This window comes from Pollachius pollachius (genome assembly GCF_949987615.1).
Source record: "Pollachius pollachius genome assembly, chromosome: 19".
NCBI lineage: Eukaryota > Metazoa > Chordata > Actinopteri > Gadiformes > Gadidae > Pollachius > Pollachius pollachius.
The window spans coordinates 10,073,763-10,091,812 of NC_136952.1; the positions used below are offsets into that span (position 1 = coordinate 10,073,763).

General features: G+C 45.0%; 1 protein-coding gene across 1 annotated transcript; it reads left to right on the top strand.

The window, feature by feature from the left end:
• Positions 1 to 364: 364 nt before the first annotated feature.
• frmpd2 (FERM and PDZ domain containing 2) lies at positions 365 to 16,472 on the top strand (the record flags this gene model as incomplete). The annotated part of the gene is made up of 28 exons (XM_079756818.1): positions 365 to 485; positions 1,749 to 1,912; positions 2,250 to 2,315; positions 2,539 to 2,718; positions 2,931 to 3,006; positions 3,182 to 3,269; positions 3,459 to 3,615; positions 4,027 to 4,098; positions 4,426 to 4,600; positions 5,063 to 5,198; positions 5,344 to 5,482; positions 5,649 to 5,801; positions 6,198 to 6,383; positions 6,635 to 6,794; positions 7,152 to 7,380; positions 8,221 to 8,294; positions 8,627 to 8,701; positions 8,848 to 8,955; positions 9,295 to 9,411; positions 9,704 to 9,891; positions 10,485 to 10,577; positions 12,243 to 12,336; positions 12,523 to 12,608; positions 12,928 to 13,129; positions 14,843 to 15,057; positions 15,483 to 15,549; positions 15,717 to 15,811; positions 16,467 to 16,472. 28 exons carry the CDS (start codon positions 365 to 367, stop codon positions 16,470 to 16,472), a joined length of 3,522 nt encoding a protein of 1,173 aa, XP_079612944.1.
• Between the last annotated feature and the right edge of the window lie 1,578 nt (positions 16,473 to 18,050).

Below are 18,050 nucleotides of genomic sequence, written 5' to 3' on the forward strand. Positions count from 1 at the left end.
CTGCATAAGAGTGGACCCCTGTTCTTTTGTCTTAGAAGTAACATCTCTTTAGGTTGCTCAGCAACCCCGCCTATGGATCTGCTGAGAGTGCACTTAATGTAGACCAGTATGCAATATTTTCCACCAAATATACAGTTTATTGATTATATGTGTGTGTGTGTGTGTCTGTATGTGTGTGTGTGTGTGTGTGTGTGTGTGTGTGGTGTGTGCGTGCGTGGGTGTGTGTGTATATGTGTGTGTGTGTGTGTGTGTGTGTTTGTGTGTGTGCGTGTGCATCTATGCATTCATCTATACATGCATCAACCTGTCCATCCATGTATCTATTCATTTACCCGACCTCCATCCCTCCCTCCTTCCCTCCAGTATGGGTACGTTTGTGACCCTGGCAGAGGTGTTGGAGGCCAGGGGGTCACCACTGGATGAGGGGGAGCTCTGGGGTCTGCTCCTGGCCACCGCTGAGTCCTTGCTGGAGATCTCCTGCAAAGGTATCCATCCGTTACATGTCTGGTTTCCATAGCGTTCTTGCCACGGCCCAAAGCTGTATCAGACTGTATTTGAGGTTTGAAAGGGAGGAGCCCATCCCTCTGCTCCAGCATCTGGTCAAACCCAACGGATCAGACAAAGGAAATACAATCGTAATGGATGGTGTAATCCGATGCGATCCACTGACAAATCCCCGCCAGAAACACTATGCTGGACTATCGTTTATAATACTAAAGGACATGTAGTATGGTAACTAGGGATCGACCGATATGGATTTTTTAGGGCCTATACCTATATTTTTTTCATCAGCCTTAGCCGATAACCGATATGCCGATACCGATTTTCTTGAGCCGATATTTGGAGCCGATAATACCCTGGAAATCCAGAGTTCTTGTGAGAGCACAATTTGAATTTGCTCAGCGAGTCACTCTGGGAACAAGCAATATACTTATATATATATATATATAAGTATATTCTGGGCCTCCCCTGACCCAGAACATTAATCAATCACATCGATGTATCAATATAGGCGGGCCAAAAGCGTTGCTGTTTTACCGACCGGATACGGCAAGAGTCTTATCTATTGGTTAGCTCCACTGGTCTGGATACGTCACTCCTTGTATTCTTCTGATATTTTCAAATGCATACTTGGTGTGGCCCCTCGAGTTGGGCCATTTTCATTACTCGTTGCCAGACCCTACAGTTTTCTAGATGTGGGTCTGGATTTCCAGGCTAAGCCGCCCTCAATTAACATCATAAAGATGACACAATGATGATAACAAATGTTACAATATCTCAATTTAAAATAAATGAACATTTATTGATCTGTCTGTAAATCATGCTGAAGAAAAAAAAGAAAAGAAAAAAAAAAATTGGCAGATTCGAAAAAAATATCGGCCGATACCGATACACGTAAAAAACGCAAATATCGGCCGGCCGATATATCGGTCGAACACTAATGGTAACCTTATTTCACTGCAACGGTAAAGTACCTGAGTAGTCGAATCTTAGTCATTTATTGACACCGATAACAATATAGAACCGGTATCGGCAGATGAATAAGGTTGTAGTATGGTTAATGGATTTGAAATGAATAAGTGATACGGTGCTCTTAACTATGCTCAACTAGAACAGCATGACGTACGCAATGCCCATGTCAGAGGTTGGAGTCCCATTGGGGTCGTCACACTAAGATGTACGCATGAATGCATCCATCAAATGCCCTATATTCAACAATAAAGTATGTCCTGGCGTTGTTCCTCCAGGCTCGGGGAACATGTGCAGCGTGCTGAGCCCCGGTTCGGTGCTGCTCTCGGCCAGTGGGAGCCTGGCCTTCAAGGGCTGTTCCCGGTCTGAAGATGTGGCCTCCTTCACGGCCCCGGAGGTCCGTCAGGGTCTGGTCGCATCCAGCCGCACGGCAGCGGAGAAGGTAGACCCTACAACACGCGATCAGTACCGCTGCACAACTATGAATGATTGGTTTCTTACATATCTTTGTATAATCTTCAACTGGTTATGGAGTTCATGACGCCCAGTCGAAGGGTTATGGATTCAAACCCCAACTTCAACAAGGTTTATTTTAATTACTTTGGATTAAAGCGTTGTCTAAACTGAGTACATCTTAGGGTTTCATTTAGTGTCACCTTGGGTCCACACCACATCCTGACAACCGCTGTTTCCTGCTCCTTTGACAAATAACAACCAGTTCTGAGCAAATATTGTTTTAACTGTGTGATTGCCACATGGTGGTTTGTGTTTGTGTGCAGATGGCAGTGTATTCCATGGGGATGATGCTGTACTGGTGTGCAGATTACCTGCTACCTCAAAACCAGGTACTTTATTTCTGTCTGTTAAGTCAATCAGTCATTCAATGAATCACTCAAACAATAGACAGTTTATCTATCTTAGTTGGCTTTCTAAATTTTTGGCTCTTTATGTAAGCTCTAAATAAATGTTCTTCTTTATCTGAAACTCCTTTTTTGACTGGTTTATTTTCTCTCCTTTGTCCCACTCTTTGTTAATCCCTCCCTGCCGGTCGGTTTCTCGCTGCCCCAGCCTGTCCAGCTGAGCAGCGAGCTGGACAGCCTGCTACTGAGCATGTGCGAAGATGTGGCGTTGAAACGGGCCGATCTGCTGGCGGTATTAGAGACCTGTGAACAGCACCACACGGCCTCTCTGCTGCCCCCTCCTGACAGACTCATCAAACAACTAGTGGAGGACGTTTTCAGGAACTCAGTGAGTTGGGCTAATCAAGTTATGATTCATTGTTGTTTATTGTTTCAAGCTATAGTTCAGTGAGTTAATTAGCTACAATGAAAGGCTATTTGGGCCATTCAAGGTTATTAATAAATCTGGTAGAGCATATATTTTTTTCAATATACTCTATTCCAGGTTCCAACAATGCTGACATACATCTTTTTTTCTAACCTTTTTTTGTACCTTTGTAGGTTGATCATGTAACCATGTCTGAAAATGGAACACAACTCACAGACCGCAGTCAGACGGTTAGAGACAGATTTCACGGTACAGTTCATCCATAACACATCATAATATCCTACAAAATACTAAATAGCAACAATTTTCCAGAAAATCTCAATAAATTATGCGGGGACACCATTTTGAAAGTATTTCAAGTAGCTTTAGTGTAGATTCTTTGACCGTTGGAATTCCAATTTAAATCTGTCCTGTATCTTTCCAGCTGGTTATTTTAGTAACTCTAACTGGGCGATGAGGAGGAAGGCTTCCAGAGCTTACTCAGCAGCCTCGTACCCAACAGAAAACGCAGGGTACGTGATACGTCCATTCTGCAAATAAGTTTGGCAGTTGAAATTGGACGTTTTCTAATCAATCCTCTTTGATGTTTGATGTTGAAAATAAGACGTTTTATTTAGTTTAGCAAGAAATCGGCGTGTAACTCAATATAATTGGGGAAACACAATTTTTACCTGTCACTTTTCATTCTTCCTTTTCTACAGAGTTTCTGAGGGAGGTCGATACAGAGACGATTACACCAGCTATCAACAGTCAAACCGCACCCCTTGTAGTCCGTACATGGACGGTGGTCGCGATACCAACTCACGGGCCCTCAACCACTACAGTTCCACCCTTAGTCTGAACGATAAGAAACTCAAGGTGACTTTACTCTTAATGATCAGGTCATTTATTGGATTGTTTTCATTAGAATTACCTTATGGCAATTTTGGACATTGATAACCCCTTAGCAGTGTATACCTAGCTAAACCATGATATATGTGATCCTTCCAACTAAAGCATTAAACAACCAAAACCAAACATTTATTATGTGTTGCAACAGCTGAAATAACCTTTCAAATGTCACAATTATAAATAATGCACATACATTATACTTATTTTACTGTATATCTTGAGTTTCCTATTTCCTATGTCATTCTCAGAAATGCCATTTAGAAATGTTGGAGCGGATTTAGTTGGTGGCATTCTGCCAGCTCACTGCTCGACGCTGATAATCTCTACACGCTGGACCTTTAGGTTAATACGGCTTTGTTGTATAATTGTCTTCGATAGGAAATGGGCCCAGAGTTCATTAGAATGCAAGATGAGCCCCATGTTGTCTTGGAGCTGCCAGGATCCATAATGGTGAGTTTAACGGGGAGTTGATAATCCATTAATACGCAATCAGACAATAAAGGCATCTCTATACTCCATACTTCAAACGATCAAAGTATTCTTCAGCATTAAGTCCATAATGAATTTTCCCTCTCTTCTCTCCTCCTTTCTTCTCTCCCTCTCTTTTCTCTCCCTCCTCTCTTCTCTCCCCTCTTCCTACTCTTCTCTTTTCATGTCTATCTCCTCTCCGCCCTTCTCTTTTCCTCACTTCTTCTCTCCCTTTCCTCCCTCTATTGTCCTCTCCCCCTCTTCCTCTGCTCCTCTCGTCTCCGCCCCACTCTCCTCCTCTCCTCTCAGTCAAAGAAGGGGAAGTCCTCCTCCACCCAGAGAGAGGTGGGCGTGGTGATGCCCAGCGGCCAGAGCCTCCAGGTGAGGTGCGAAGTGAAGAGCCGGTGCGGGGACGTCTTCGACATGATCGTGGCCCACTCCAACCTCGTGGAGCACTTCTACTTCGGCCTGGCCTACATCGACGGTAGGAGGAAGAGGACTCTGGGGGTTGTGTGTTGTTTTGTAGAGTAGGATCTTGTAGCGACTGCCCCGGCTCCAACGACGGAGGCTACTAGTCATTGTTGCCCCCAAAATCCTGCATCCGCACTTGTAGGCATCCTTCAACAACTAGCCAAACCCCTACCCTGTTTCTTTATGAGCTGGGTCTGAAGTCACGTAGTTTTGAGTGATTTGGGGAGTGAGACAGATTCATCAGAGTTTCCACTAAGGAAAGGGAGGTAGGGAGTGTAGGAGCAGTGTTGGAATATCTGGATCTTAAGCCAGTTAATCACAAACTCACTACAACAACATTTTATATTTGTAAAAAGGTCCCAAAAATATACAAATGGAGGGACCTATAAGAACAATTTGTGAATGTGCTACTGACAGTCTATCGAGTTGGTTGGGTCTGTGTGGAAACGTCCAATTCTCTCCCTGTTCTGCTCAGACAATGAGTTCTTCTTCCTGGACACTGACACCAAGATTTCCAAGGTGGCCCCCGACTCCTGGAAAAAAGTGCCTACGACCACCTTTATTCTCTACTTCCGCGTCAAGTTTTTCGTCAGTGACATTTCCCTGCTTTTGTAAGTGAGACACATTCTCTAGTTTTTTATCTAGTTGTCAGAATATAGATTGTGGCGGCTGCCCCTTACCTAAAAGCACATTTGGCTTCAAGTCATCATGTTCGTTTGATGAAATGGATCGTGTTATCCATTGTTTTTCTGACAGGCACAAGTTGAGCCGCCACCAGTACTACCTCCAGCTGAGGAAGGACTTCCTGGAGGACCGCCTGGCCTGCCACGAGGAGAGCTCTCTGTGCCTGGCGGGGCTGGCGCTGCAGGCAGAGTACGGAGACTGCATGCCTGAGGTACCTGGTCCTGGGACGCGGCTATCATCTCTTTAGTCTTTCCATTGTTGTTTATTCTGTCAGTTGTATTCTATGTATTTGTTTATTAAATATCAAGAAATGTATGCATTTCTACTTGTGCCTTGAATGGATGGATTGTGCTGACTGAGTCGGTTGCTGTGCGCAGGTGTACGGTAGAAGCTACTACCGGGTGGACCACTACATCTCCAAGAGCGTCATGGAGAAACGTGCCTTGCCTTCCATTAAGGATGAGTTGCTGCGGTTACACACCAGCAACGCCCAAATGCTCTCAGATGAATCGGAACTAGAGTTCCTTAAGGTGACAAGGCAGAAGACTCTTATGCTTGTATATGTATATTAATATTGAAAATGATCATTTAAGTATTATTATTTAATTCATTAATCCTTAATCAGATTTACTAGAAATGTTACAATAATATATTAACAGGAGTGCTGTGATGAGGCATTCCGACTCCATATGCAGTTTATCGTTAATTAATGTTATGAATAACCATTTCTATCAAATGTGAATATCCTAAATCATTCCCACACTACCTGAGACCTGCTACTACCTCTTATCTTGGGTCATATATGTCTGGGGACAATATTAAACACCAGGTTGGTTTTGTCCACTGTGTTCATTTTTGGCATATGGGCCTACAAGTACCAGTGAACCAACTATCATATTTTTTCGAACCTATCTATCTCTCCGCAGGTGAGTCTGAGCCTGCCAGAGTATGGCGTGTTGTTCTACCGCGTTGTGCACGAGAAGCGTCCGGTAGAGGGGGAAATCATCCTCGGTGTGTTTGCCAAAGGGATCATCGTATACGAGGTCAAAGATGGCCGCCGATCCACCAGTCAGACTTTCTTTTGGCGGGAAACCTCAACCATCTCCTCTAATGTGAGTCGGAAATGTTTATTTGTTCATAAGAATATTTTTAGAAAACAAAACACAATCTGGTTTTGACACAACATACGGTCGTCAATGACGACAAATATGACCACTCGTCATATTTGTCGAGTTTGATGTAGAGCTTATGTTGATGATGCTTTTGTTTTTAGCCTTTAGATCTAAGATTACTCTCAGTGTGGTGAGGAAAAAAAAGTTGAAGTTTATTTTCCAGCCTTTTTCTTATGAACCTTCCTTTGCAGAAACGAAAGTTCATCATAGAGTGCCGTGGCAACAAGAAGAAGTACACCTTTGTAACAGAAAGGTCGAAGATAGCCAAATACCTGTGTAACCTCTGCTCCGCACAGCACAAATTCAACAACGAGATGAGCTCCCGTAAGCTCAGCCGCAGCCTTGTGTCAGGTCAGTTAGCTTTAAGCCACTAGCCGTCTCCGTGACGACGCTACCTGACTAACCATCTACAAATGTTAGCTTTCTACAGCACGTAATATCTTTGCATTGGGAGGTTAATATTAGTGTTCATCTTATGGGATCTGACATAGACACAGGCTGACAGTGCTTAGACCGTCACAAAGTAATACTTTACAAACTATAATGAGGATGTACTTCTTGTCTGTCTAAGTTGCTATTTATGTATGTTTAAATGAACTGTAAAACTTTTGACACACTTTTAGTTTTTATAACAAATAACACAGTCACCGCAGTGGCTAAAAGTGTCAGCGAACAGACGTTGACATGCTAACGCTAACTCCCCGCCAGAAGACAACCATATTGGCCAATACGCTGCCAGCAGCCGGACGCCACGCAACCGGCTCAAGTCGTACCCCGAGCCCCCCACGCCCCAGGACGACAGTGGCCTGACCACGCCCCAAGACGACAGCGGGCAGTCCAGCCCCCAGGACGACTCCATGAGCAAGCTCTGTGACGACATCACCGCCAGGATCGAGGCCCGCATGAAGCAGCACCGGCAGGGCCTCAACCACCACAGGTAGCCCTGGGTGCTCCTCTGACTAGAGGAGCACCATAGTGGTTCATTATATATACATACACATAGTTATAGATTAGATTAGATTAGATCAGATTAAACTTTATAAATCCCCCGTTGGAGAAATTTGTTTGTTGCCACAGCCCAGCAGCAGTGGAAAACACAGGACAAAAATAAAATACAATGCAATAAAAATACAAAGTACTTATGCAAACTAAGGTAAATGCTAAACTAAATGCTAAAGTAAGGACAAGACGAGACAAAAAGAACAAACAACAACAAACAGGGCAAACAAAATATATATATCTACCTACATACCTACCTACCTACCTACATACATACATATATACATACAAATCTACCTAACTACATACTTGCACACATAAATACCGTACATACATACATACTTACATACATAAATGGGGGGGGGGGGGTAGAGGGCAGGAAAGTGTCGTTGTGAGACAAAAGGTTTTGAGTTTGATCCCAATGTCCACAGTCTACCTGTATCTACTGCTTGTCTGTTTGAAGATGAATGTGTGTATATGCACTTCATTTGACCTACACATTCCATTTCTTATCCTATATTTGTTTTTGGATACATGCTGACTTCTGACTCTTCCTGAGACAGAGTGCATTTCATTTTTTGTCTATGTGTGTGTGTGTGTGTGTGTGTGTGTGTGTGTGTGTGTTTATGTGTGTGTGTCTTGAGAATACCTGACATGTCTGTGGTGTGTGTGTGTGTGTGTGTGTGTGTGTGTGTGTGTGTGTGTGTGTGTGTGTGTGTGTGTGTGCATGTGTATGTGCGTGCGTGCGTGTGTGTGGCCGGATGTGTGTGTGTTGCAGCACCTCTTCCAGCAGCCCGCAGAGCGCCCAGAGGAGTGGTTCTTTGGCTCTCTCCCTCTCCACTGCTGCCAGAGGTAGAACCACACACTTCCTAACCTAAACCAGTCGCACACCAGTAGGAAACAAAAAAAGCACAGCACAAGTTGGTGGATTTGATTTTTATAGAATCCACCAATAATATCAATGTCCCAGTGAACATATGCGCATCACACCACACAAAATGGTCATTAAACCTCAAGCGATTTCCCATGACCCAAGGTGACCCCAGTTGGGGTCCTGACCCACAGGTTGGGAAACACGTTGCTAATACATAGGGGTGAAATAATAATGTCGCCATTATGAAACTGGTCCACAAACCAGAAAGCTTGTGGAAAAGTGTGTATTTGTTGTGTATTTGATCTGACAGACTCTCCAGCCAAACTAGCCCCGGAGAGAGAAGTCATCTGTGTTTCGTTGAAGAAAGACCCAAAGCTTGGCGTTGGTAAGCCAATCACAGCCTTGAGTCCCAACCAGATTCACACCAAAGTTCCTTAAACCTGCAGAGTGGTGGTTGGAAGCGCTGGTTGTGTTTGGTGCCGGGGGGGGTTGTATCTCTAACACAGGCCTGGGTTTGGGTTGTGTTCCCAGGCATAGTGATCGTAGGCGAGGATACGGTGGGCAAATACGACCTGGGGATATTTGTGGCCTCCATCGTTCCAGGTGGACCCGCGGCTAAGGATGGCCGAATCCGACAAGGTAATAATATGATACAGATATAATAATGATATGAGGATGATATGAACACGGGGAGAATGATGATATACAAATGATGATATTGATATGAAAATGGTGATAATGAGTTTAATGGAAGAAGATATTGAAGTGAAATCTATACATGTTTTATTTTTGGGGGGTTGTTGTTGGCTTGTGATTGTTCATATTATTATTTTGATCAGGGTCGTGCTTTGTATGTTTTAAGAATTCAAAATAATTCAAATGTTCAGCTATGGAACCGTCACAGGTCCCGCTTGTCCCCTGATGAACACTGATACACATTGGTGCTGTCTGTCTTTCTGTTTGACCTTTGACCTCTAGGAGGGCGTCTGATCTCCCTGAACCAAATCAGCCTGGAGGGCGTGACCTTTGCTGAGGCAGCAGATGTCATGCAGAGCAGCCCCTCCGAAGTGCAGCTCATCATCTCCCAAGCCAAAGGTAAAGGTGTGTGTGTGTGTGTGTGTGTGTGTGTGTGTGTGTGTGTGTGTGTGTTCTAGTATGTATGTTAACACGTTTGTTTATATTTATGTGTGTGTGGGTGTGGGTGCACAGGTTTGTGCAAGTGACAAGTGTGCGTGTCTCTTTTGTAATGATTTGCCAATCTGTTTTTGTAATCACCAAAATAGTGTTTCTGAATGTGCATACACGAAACACACCTTAAGTCTCCCTGCGCCCTCTCCCCCACCATAACTGTATCTCCCCCTTTCTCCCCCCTCTCCCCCTCCACCAGTGCAATTGAGCCCCAACAACCTGGGGAACCACCGGGCGCCCCCGAGCCCCCAGCAGCAGAAGCCCCCCCCGCCGCGGGACCCTGACTCGGCGGGGGGCAGCCTGGACGAGATCATCTCCGTCATGATGACCCCCAAGACAGGCAGCCAGCTGCAGGTCCCCCCCGACATACGCATCTACAACGCCCAGGTAGGTCTCAGGCCCCAGCCGGAGGGACAGGGAAGAAGCTAACGTCTGAGGGAGGAGGCGCTAGGAGAGGGCGAGGTTGATGTTTTTATCAGGTAAAAGGGGATGATGTGACATGAAGTTGCATTAAACTTATTTGGCAGAGGTTTCTGTCCAATGTGGCTTACAGTAAGGGCAAGTCCAGAAAAATGCCATAATCACTTGAGCACGTTAAGACTCATAAAATAAGCAGAGCAACTGCCTCAACGTGCTACAATGCAGAAAGACACGATGGACTTACCAATCGCAGGCTCCCTCCTTGTGGCAGAGCAGACGGGAGCGCGTCAATAGTTGGACTCCCAGCTGATAAGGTTGAGGGCTGGATTCCCCCATGGCTGTGGCCTTCTAGAGCCAGAGGCCATGATCTGTGTCTTAATGATATGTATCTACAAGAATCCCTGAATAACTAAGTAGGATAACACACGCTGGAGCTCTGCGTATGTGAGGTGTGTAGAGAGAAGAGGCGTGCAGATGCTGATGGCTGGTTGTGTGTGTGTGTGTGTGTGTGTGTGTGTGTGTGTGTGTGTGTGTGTGTGTGTGTGTGTGTGTGGTGGCAGGACGGCTCCCTCTCCTCTCTGAACAGCGTGAGGCCAGAGGAGCTGACCCTGGAGCTGCGGAAGAAGGGAGGCAGCCTGGGAATCAGCATATCAGTGAGTTCACTGTAACACACACACACTCACTCAGTCACACACGCATGCATGCATGAACACACTCACTCACTCACTCACTCACTCACTCAAACACTCACAGATAGACTTAGATACACATATTAGACACACACTTACAGACACACTTAACCTAAATTACTGAAAGCAATGACTTCTCTCTTTTAGCCTTATTCCCCTTCAAATTATTTGCCCTTCAACCTCTCTCATCTGCTCCCTTTTCACGTCTCTCAGTCTCTCTCTGCTCTTTGTTATCTGCTCATCTCTCTCTCTCTCTCTCTCTCTCTCTCTCCCTCTCTCTCACTGTCTCTCTCTCTTTCTCTCTCTCTCTCTCTCTCTCTCTCTCACTCTCTCCCTCTCTCTCTCCCTCTCTCTCTCTCTCTCCCTCTCTCTCTCTCTTCTCTCTCTCTTTCTCCCTCTCTCTTTCTCTCTCTCTCTCTCCGTCGCTCTGCTTCTCTGTCGCTCTGTCTGTCGTCTATCTGATGCCTGGGATGACCAGATGGGAATCACTTCTTCCTTTCCACTGGCTGTCAAATGACACTTTCCCTTTTACTGTCATTAAGAACTTGGCAGGCTCTCCCCTAGGTCACCCTCTGTGCTGTCAAGAAGACAGAGATGGAGAACCACTGTAGAATGTTAATTTTGCAGTCAAGTGCGGTGTGCTTGATAACCACAAGGGTTGTACTGGTTGCTGGTTGCAAGACAAATGCACATTCTTCAGTGTACATAGATGGTCACTTTACTGATGGGCAGCAGAGGCATCATTCACTGGCGGTGAAGCGGAGCATTTCTAATACCAGTACCAGTATGAGTACCAGTCATGCCCTGCCCACCCATATCCACCACTCTCTAATGCAAGTAGTCGTATTAAGAGCTGCTGGAGTCCAGGAGTTTATCCTTCTTGGGTTGTTGGTTCAAACATCTGCCTTTCATATTAACACTGGATTTGAACTTTTGAGCTTTAGGGGAGATCCTTTTTGTTATGGTTTGATAATTATATTGCGCGGAATAGAGGATACATTGTTCAGGAAACAATGGAACGTTTCCAATTTGTCAGTGCATGACTGCTTTTTTAAAATATATATCCTAATTTTGTCATTGTTCAATTGTTCCAACATTACTGTATTATCACATCAACTTTAAAAGGTTTCTGTAGAAACAAATGGTATGGTACGTAATATGTTTGCCAGCGCGTAATGAGTGTGGAGCACATAGGGGCCATGGGGAAGAGCTGGCCTCCAGCCCATCATAGTCTAGTCTCCCCAATCTGATTAAGCCCCTGGTGGTCTGGGGATTAGAGGAGCAGAGAGCAACGCACACGCAGTACGACTGAGTTCATAGGAGCCTGCTGGGCTTTAAACCAGGGCAGGGACACAACTGCCTCTAGCAAGCTGTTACAACACACAATGAACTGGGTTTCCCCTTTCTCTTGCTCAAATTATATAAATATATGATGATTAAACAGTCAAATCTGTAATTCATTGAATAATATTATATTAAACAGTAAAATATTGGAACCAATGAAGCTTTGTCTTGGGTTTCCTTTCCTAAATAATATATCTGAATGAGATATATTAAACATGAATCCATTCATAAATCAAAGTGTTTAATTGGTTTAACCAGTCCAACGTGGTGTTTGTCTTTCCCCAGGGTGGCATCAATAGCAACCTCCGTAACGGGGGTCTCTACATCAAGAGCCTGGTCCCCGGGGGGGCGGCAGAGAGGGACGGACGCATGCACCCAGGTGTGATGTCACGCCACCAGCTGCTCCCCATGCACACAGCCAAAGATAGACACAGACAAATACAATCCATCTGGCTGCTTGTCTGTATGTCTTACCGTCTTCTATCTTCGTGTGGGTGGGTGTGGATGGGTGTGTGTGTGTGTGTGTGTGTGTGTGTGTGTGTCTGTGTGTGTGTGTGTGCGACAGATGACAGGCTGCTGGAGGTAGATGGGCTGAGGCTGGATCATTTTACGTACCAGCAGGCCGTGGAGTGTCTGACCAAGACAGGAGAGGTACATGTGTGAATGTACATCTTTATTGAATCTGTCTCTGTCTGTATCTCTTTCTCTCTCTCGCTTTCTCTCTTCCCTTTGCTATGTGTGTATTTACGTGTGCTTATTTTATTTTCTCTTCTGTGCTCAATCCTGCACTCCTCATGTCTCCCTTCCTCCTCTTCTCCCCCCCTCGTCTCCTTTTATTTTCTCCTACTCACCTTACATCTCATCTTCAACTTCTCTACTACTTTCCACGGTTTACTGATCCGATTCTCCTCTCCTCTGTCCTCTTCTCACCTGCCCTTCATCTAATCCCCCCCCCCCCCTCTCTCTGCAGGTGGTCTCCCTAGTCGTGGAGCGAGAGAGGATGAGTCTGCCCCGGATGTCCCTGAACCCCGACACGGCCGGCAGTCTGTCCCCTAAAAGCTGCAGCCCAGACACCAACCACCTCCGCTACAACAGCTGCCCCGCCATCAACTCCCCACCGACGGCCAGCGGCGAGCCCCAGAAGCCCAGGGACTACCGCTTCATGGCGGACGGTGGGGTTAGCTCGGTCACTCGGTCACTCTCTGTGACACTGCATCACTCTTAACTTCACATGACGTAAAGGTTCTCCAAACTTTGGGGCCGGAGGAATTATGTGACGATTCCGGCGGGTTTTTGCATAACCATGTTGAATGTTTTATATTGTCAGCGGTCGAACGCAAACCATTGATAAAGCTCTAGGCACACAGCTACGTCGGAACAGACGCAAAATAATGTTTTCGAAGTCGTACACAAAGCAAGGGGAAACAATACAGCCCGCTTAATTCCCGGTCCCAGGCTTCGCTCTTTTAAAAACACGGCGATTCTATTTCTTTCTTGGGTTGTGCTACAAATATGAAGCAAAATTCACACTTGGTGCGCTTTAGGCTTAACCCTCATCATTACACGCTAGATATCTGGTCTACAGTATAGATACAAGCAATATAACATCTAAATGAGCTTAGAAAACTATCAGAAAAACAGGAAAATATCAGCAAGATTTACTGAACAGTATGCCACTACACGCACAGATGAAGGGGAATGCATTATATTTATCTGTACGGTTTCAAATAACCTACTACTTATCCCACGGTGTGTCAGTTGGGATTAGGGACACTAAAACTCTTGTGCGCTAGAGAAACTTGCGTGAGGAGTCTTCGCTGTAAGCCAGTAGCGTGTGTAAACTGCCACCTATGAACTTTTACATTATCTCTACAACCCCGACTCCTCCCCCTAGTCACCTGACCAACACCGCCACCCCCACCACTTATCTTACTGTTCTTTAAGCCCGCCTGCCTCTCCTACGTCTCCCCTCTCCTCAACCCTGACCTGCGACCCGTCTTAAAGGGCCGGCGTGGGAGATTAGCAGCATTTTGCAAGCAGAACCTAACTGAACCGAATGACCTCAACAAAGCAACATCCTCCACCGTAGAAGAAGATAGAGAAAATAGAAAAAAATCTACAAAAAATAACAATAATATCAATGAATACATCATAATAGATAAAAAAAAAAACGTAATAGTGATAATCCCATCATTCTCTCATTCTCTCTCTCTCTTAACCCTAACCGTAACTCCTCTACAAACATGCATCTATGGAGCCTTAAGATTTGCAACTCCCTAATAAATGTGTACCAAGCGACTGCTAACCTAAACAGGAAAACAAAATAAAATAAAAGTTTAGGTTCAAAATATCGCAGATCGCATAATGCGATCTGCTTCAATAAGCATGAATCAAGGGAGCAGTGAGATTTTGATTTGGAGCTGCATCACCAAAGAGTACATAGAGACTTCAGACTCAAACAAGCGGCAGGTAACATTTGAGAGTTGAAAGGAAAAAAGAGCAGAAGGTAGAACGATTTCGAAAGGAAACAACCCAAAAAAAGTCCCATCCTTCTCTGCTCCCTCCCTCACTACGTTTCTTGGCTATTGAGAAGTGTTGCATTTCAAGCATCTGTTATTGACAGGCAAGATGGATTTGTTAAACCCAATCATGGAAGAGACGCCCTGGTTGGTTCGAAATGATCCGGGAGCAGACTCAATTCTAAAATGACCCATACAGAGGCAGAGGCAGTCAACTCAAAACAAAAGATCTCGTTCTGCATCACACTCACGGCTGACAGATGGCTACAGCAATTCTAACAAAGACTTTTAAATCAAACCTACTGCACCTTTAACACTACCCTAACCATAACCGTGCCCCCCCCCCCACACCTGGATCCTCCCCAGACAACACATTCGAGGTGACCCTGACCAAGGGCCCCAAGGGCCTGGGCTTCAGCTTCATCATGTGTGACATGGACCCCCTGGGGCAGGAGATGGGCAGTGTGGTGCGCATCAAGCAGCTGTTCCCAGACCAGCCGGCCCGCCTCTGCGCACGCATCCGCGAGGGCGACGTCATCGTGGCCATCGACGGACAGCACCTCAAGGACCTGATCTACCCGGTAACCAGTGACCCCCCAGTGTTTTTGATTGGATGTTAAGTTAGATGTAGGAGGGGGATATACATGTTGTTGTATGTATTCTGTTGATGATTTAGCTGTGTAGAACATTGGATATCTTTGATGATTTCTCAAGGTACTCCCTTCTGATGTCATCAATGTATTAAAATTGGGCATGCAACAAGTATAATTATTAAAAGTATCAGACAAACAATTATTATTACATTTTAGCTATTACCATTAAGTCATATGTGAAGCATACATGTTCAATTCTTCACAAAAACATACACCAAAGATATCCAACCCTGCCTGCTGTTATCTGTAAAATATCTTAAAGCTGCCTCATAAACCTCACTTTCCATATCCTAAAACATATTTGCCGCTAATGCTGCTGATATTCTGCATGTCATTCTCGCTTTGCCCTCTAGAGGGTGCTACAGTTGTTCAAGAACTCATCGTCTGAAGTACTACTGTCCCTGTGCCGTCCTGCATCAGGTGGGCACACACATTAACATGTACATGCACGCACTCACACACACATGCACATCCAATAATAATACAAAAAACGTACACCATATCGAATGGCTTGCTTTGCCCTTTAGGGATCCTTCCTCCCATTGAGCAATTTGCTGGCACATGAGTGATGTCACATTGACCGACAGCGACGGCGCCAATGGAAGCACAGGAGGCTGTGGTCGTTCCTGAGGAAACAGGAAGCGGACATGGAGTCGCAGGGGAAGCAGAAAGCGACGCCCAGGTAGGTTGAACGACATCTTCAGACAGGAGTGAAGCCAACTCACTGTTCTTTCTAAGTCTGCTATGATAAATGCAAATTGTTTCCATCTATGTATCATTATTGGCACAAGGAAAACGGATAGAGTGCTATAAAGTAATTAACGGTGCTGAAAATTGTCTGACAGGCTGGAGTCTGACAGAGTGGACCAGCCTGGATAGCCTTACCTTTGGTCTCCTGGTCTAGAAGGTATGGACTCTGATAGAGTCAGTTCATAATCACTCTAACTCTTAACTCATAATAACGCTGTACAACCCAGTTAAACGCAACAATAAAAGACAAAAAGTAAAATCAATCCTCACAAGGAATAAAGTATCACAAGGAAGAGAAAAGAAGGAAAGATTTATGTTGGCAATCTCTGGTGTCTCCATTCACTTCAACAGCAACAGAGAACCTCAGTCCCATATTGTTTGACTGAACCAGAAGTGGTCCTAGTAATGCATCTTAATATGAAAACGGCCACAAGGTGGCAGACTAGCACCGGTGTTCGTTCTAAAACAATGACAATGTAACACAGGTTAGTTGCTGCTTCATCTCAAGCAGCTTAAGTAATTAATTCAGCTAAATTTAAAGGTTTTAGAAAATAAACTTACTTGTGTTTTATGTGTTTTCTCCACAGGACTAGAGAAATCCCCAGAGGGGAACAGTGGTTGAGGTTGTCAACAGCAACTGAAGTGAATTCCAAACAGAAACAGCTTGAATGTTTGGTTCATGAATGAACATTTGTAAGTCATCAATATGAAGACATTGGGACAACAGCAGTAAATCAGCACCATAATAATTCCTGTTATTATTAAAATGTTTTGTTTCCAAGCCATTAAACAATAAACACAATTGCACTTTTAGCTTTTTACCTAACTAACGTCCCAGTGAATCCCTGTGTATTAAGATGAGTCACCAAAGTCAAAAAACAAAAACAATATGCCCCATTTCATTGCAGACAAAGCCTCCACTACCTGAATAAAACATTAAAGAACAATGTTATTATTGTCTCGTAACGGATACTTTCGTCCTCTTCATGAAGGAAGACCCCCTGCCAAACTGTGTGTGCGTGAGTCTTTGTGTGTGGGTCTGTGTGTCTGAGTGCACGAGTCCATACATGTGTGTGTGGGACAGTGGCACGGTGTGTGCTGCCTGGGTGCTCCACAGGATCATCAGTCATGGGAGCGAGGAGAGAGCTCAGCCCGCCCGGACTGCACTGTTCCTGGGCTGATGAGGGATAAAGGGGTGGGTGCAGATGAGTGTGCTTGGATCTCCCAGGGGTCCAGAGATGGAGAATAATGACCCCAACGGAGCACATTAAGTAGACGCAGGCATATATACACACATACACATGCAGAAAGACCCCTGTGTGTGCGCACACACAGACTCACGAGGAAATACACATACATAGGGGTCTCACCGTGCCCTCTGTAGCTAAATGCACTCATAGACTCACACACACTTGGAAAGACGCATGTACACACACACAGGATACACTCAGAAAGACACACACACAGGGTACACTCAGAACGACACACACACAGGATATATTCATAAAAAACACACCGAGAGAAAAACACTCAGAAAGACATGCAAAAATGTAATACAGAAACACATGCACACTGAAAGACGCACAAACACTCACTATACATAGACACATACAGGCATGTGCTACAGAAACCAATAAGACACACAGGCACAAACACACACCAACACACACACACACACACGCAGCTACAAGGTAAGAAGCCGGTAACCATGGCTCATAAATAAGGCTTTCTGTATTTTGGTGAAACTTGGAAGTGCATCTGGTTCCAATCACAGTTCTTAGTAAACGATCCCAAATGTTTCTAATTATCCAGCAGTAGAGCCGGCACAAGGACCTCATCCGTGTGTTTGTGTGTATGTGTGTGTGTGTGTGTGTGTGTGTGTGTGTGTGTGTGTGTGTGTGTGTGTGTGTGTGCATGCATGTGTGTGTATGACCGGGTGGGTGCATTCATGTTTAGATCCAAGTGTATGTGATTGAATGCATTCAACATGCATAGCTTGTTCTTAAGGGGCACAAATAGACACGCCAAAGCAGACAGGTACACATGCATGAGGGCAAACACAGAGCGCTACACACAAACACACAATCATGCATGCACACGCAAACACGCATGTACACAGACATGATTACAAGCACCCACACACACCGGCTCCCAAAACACCCAACATGACA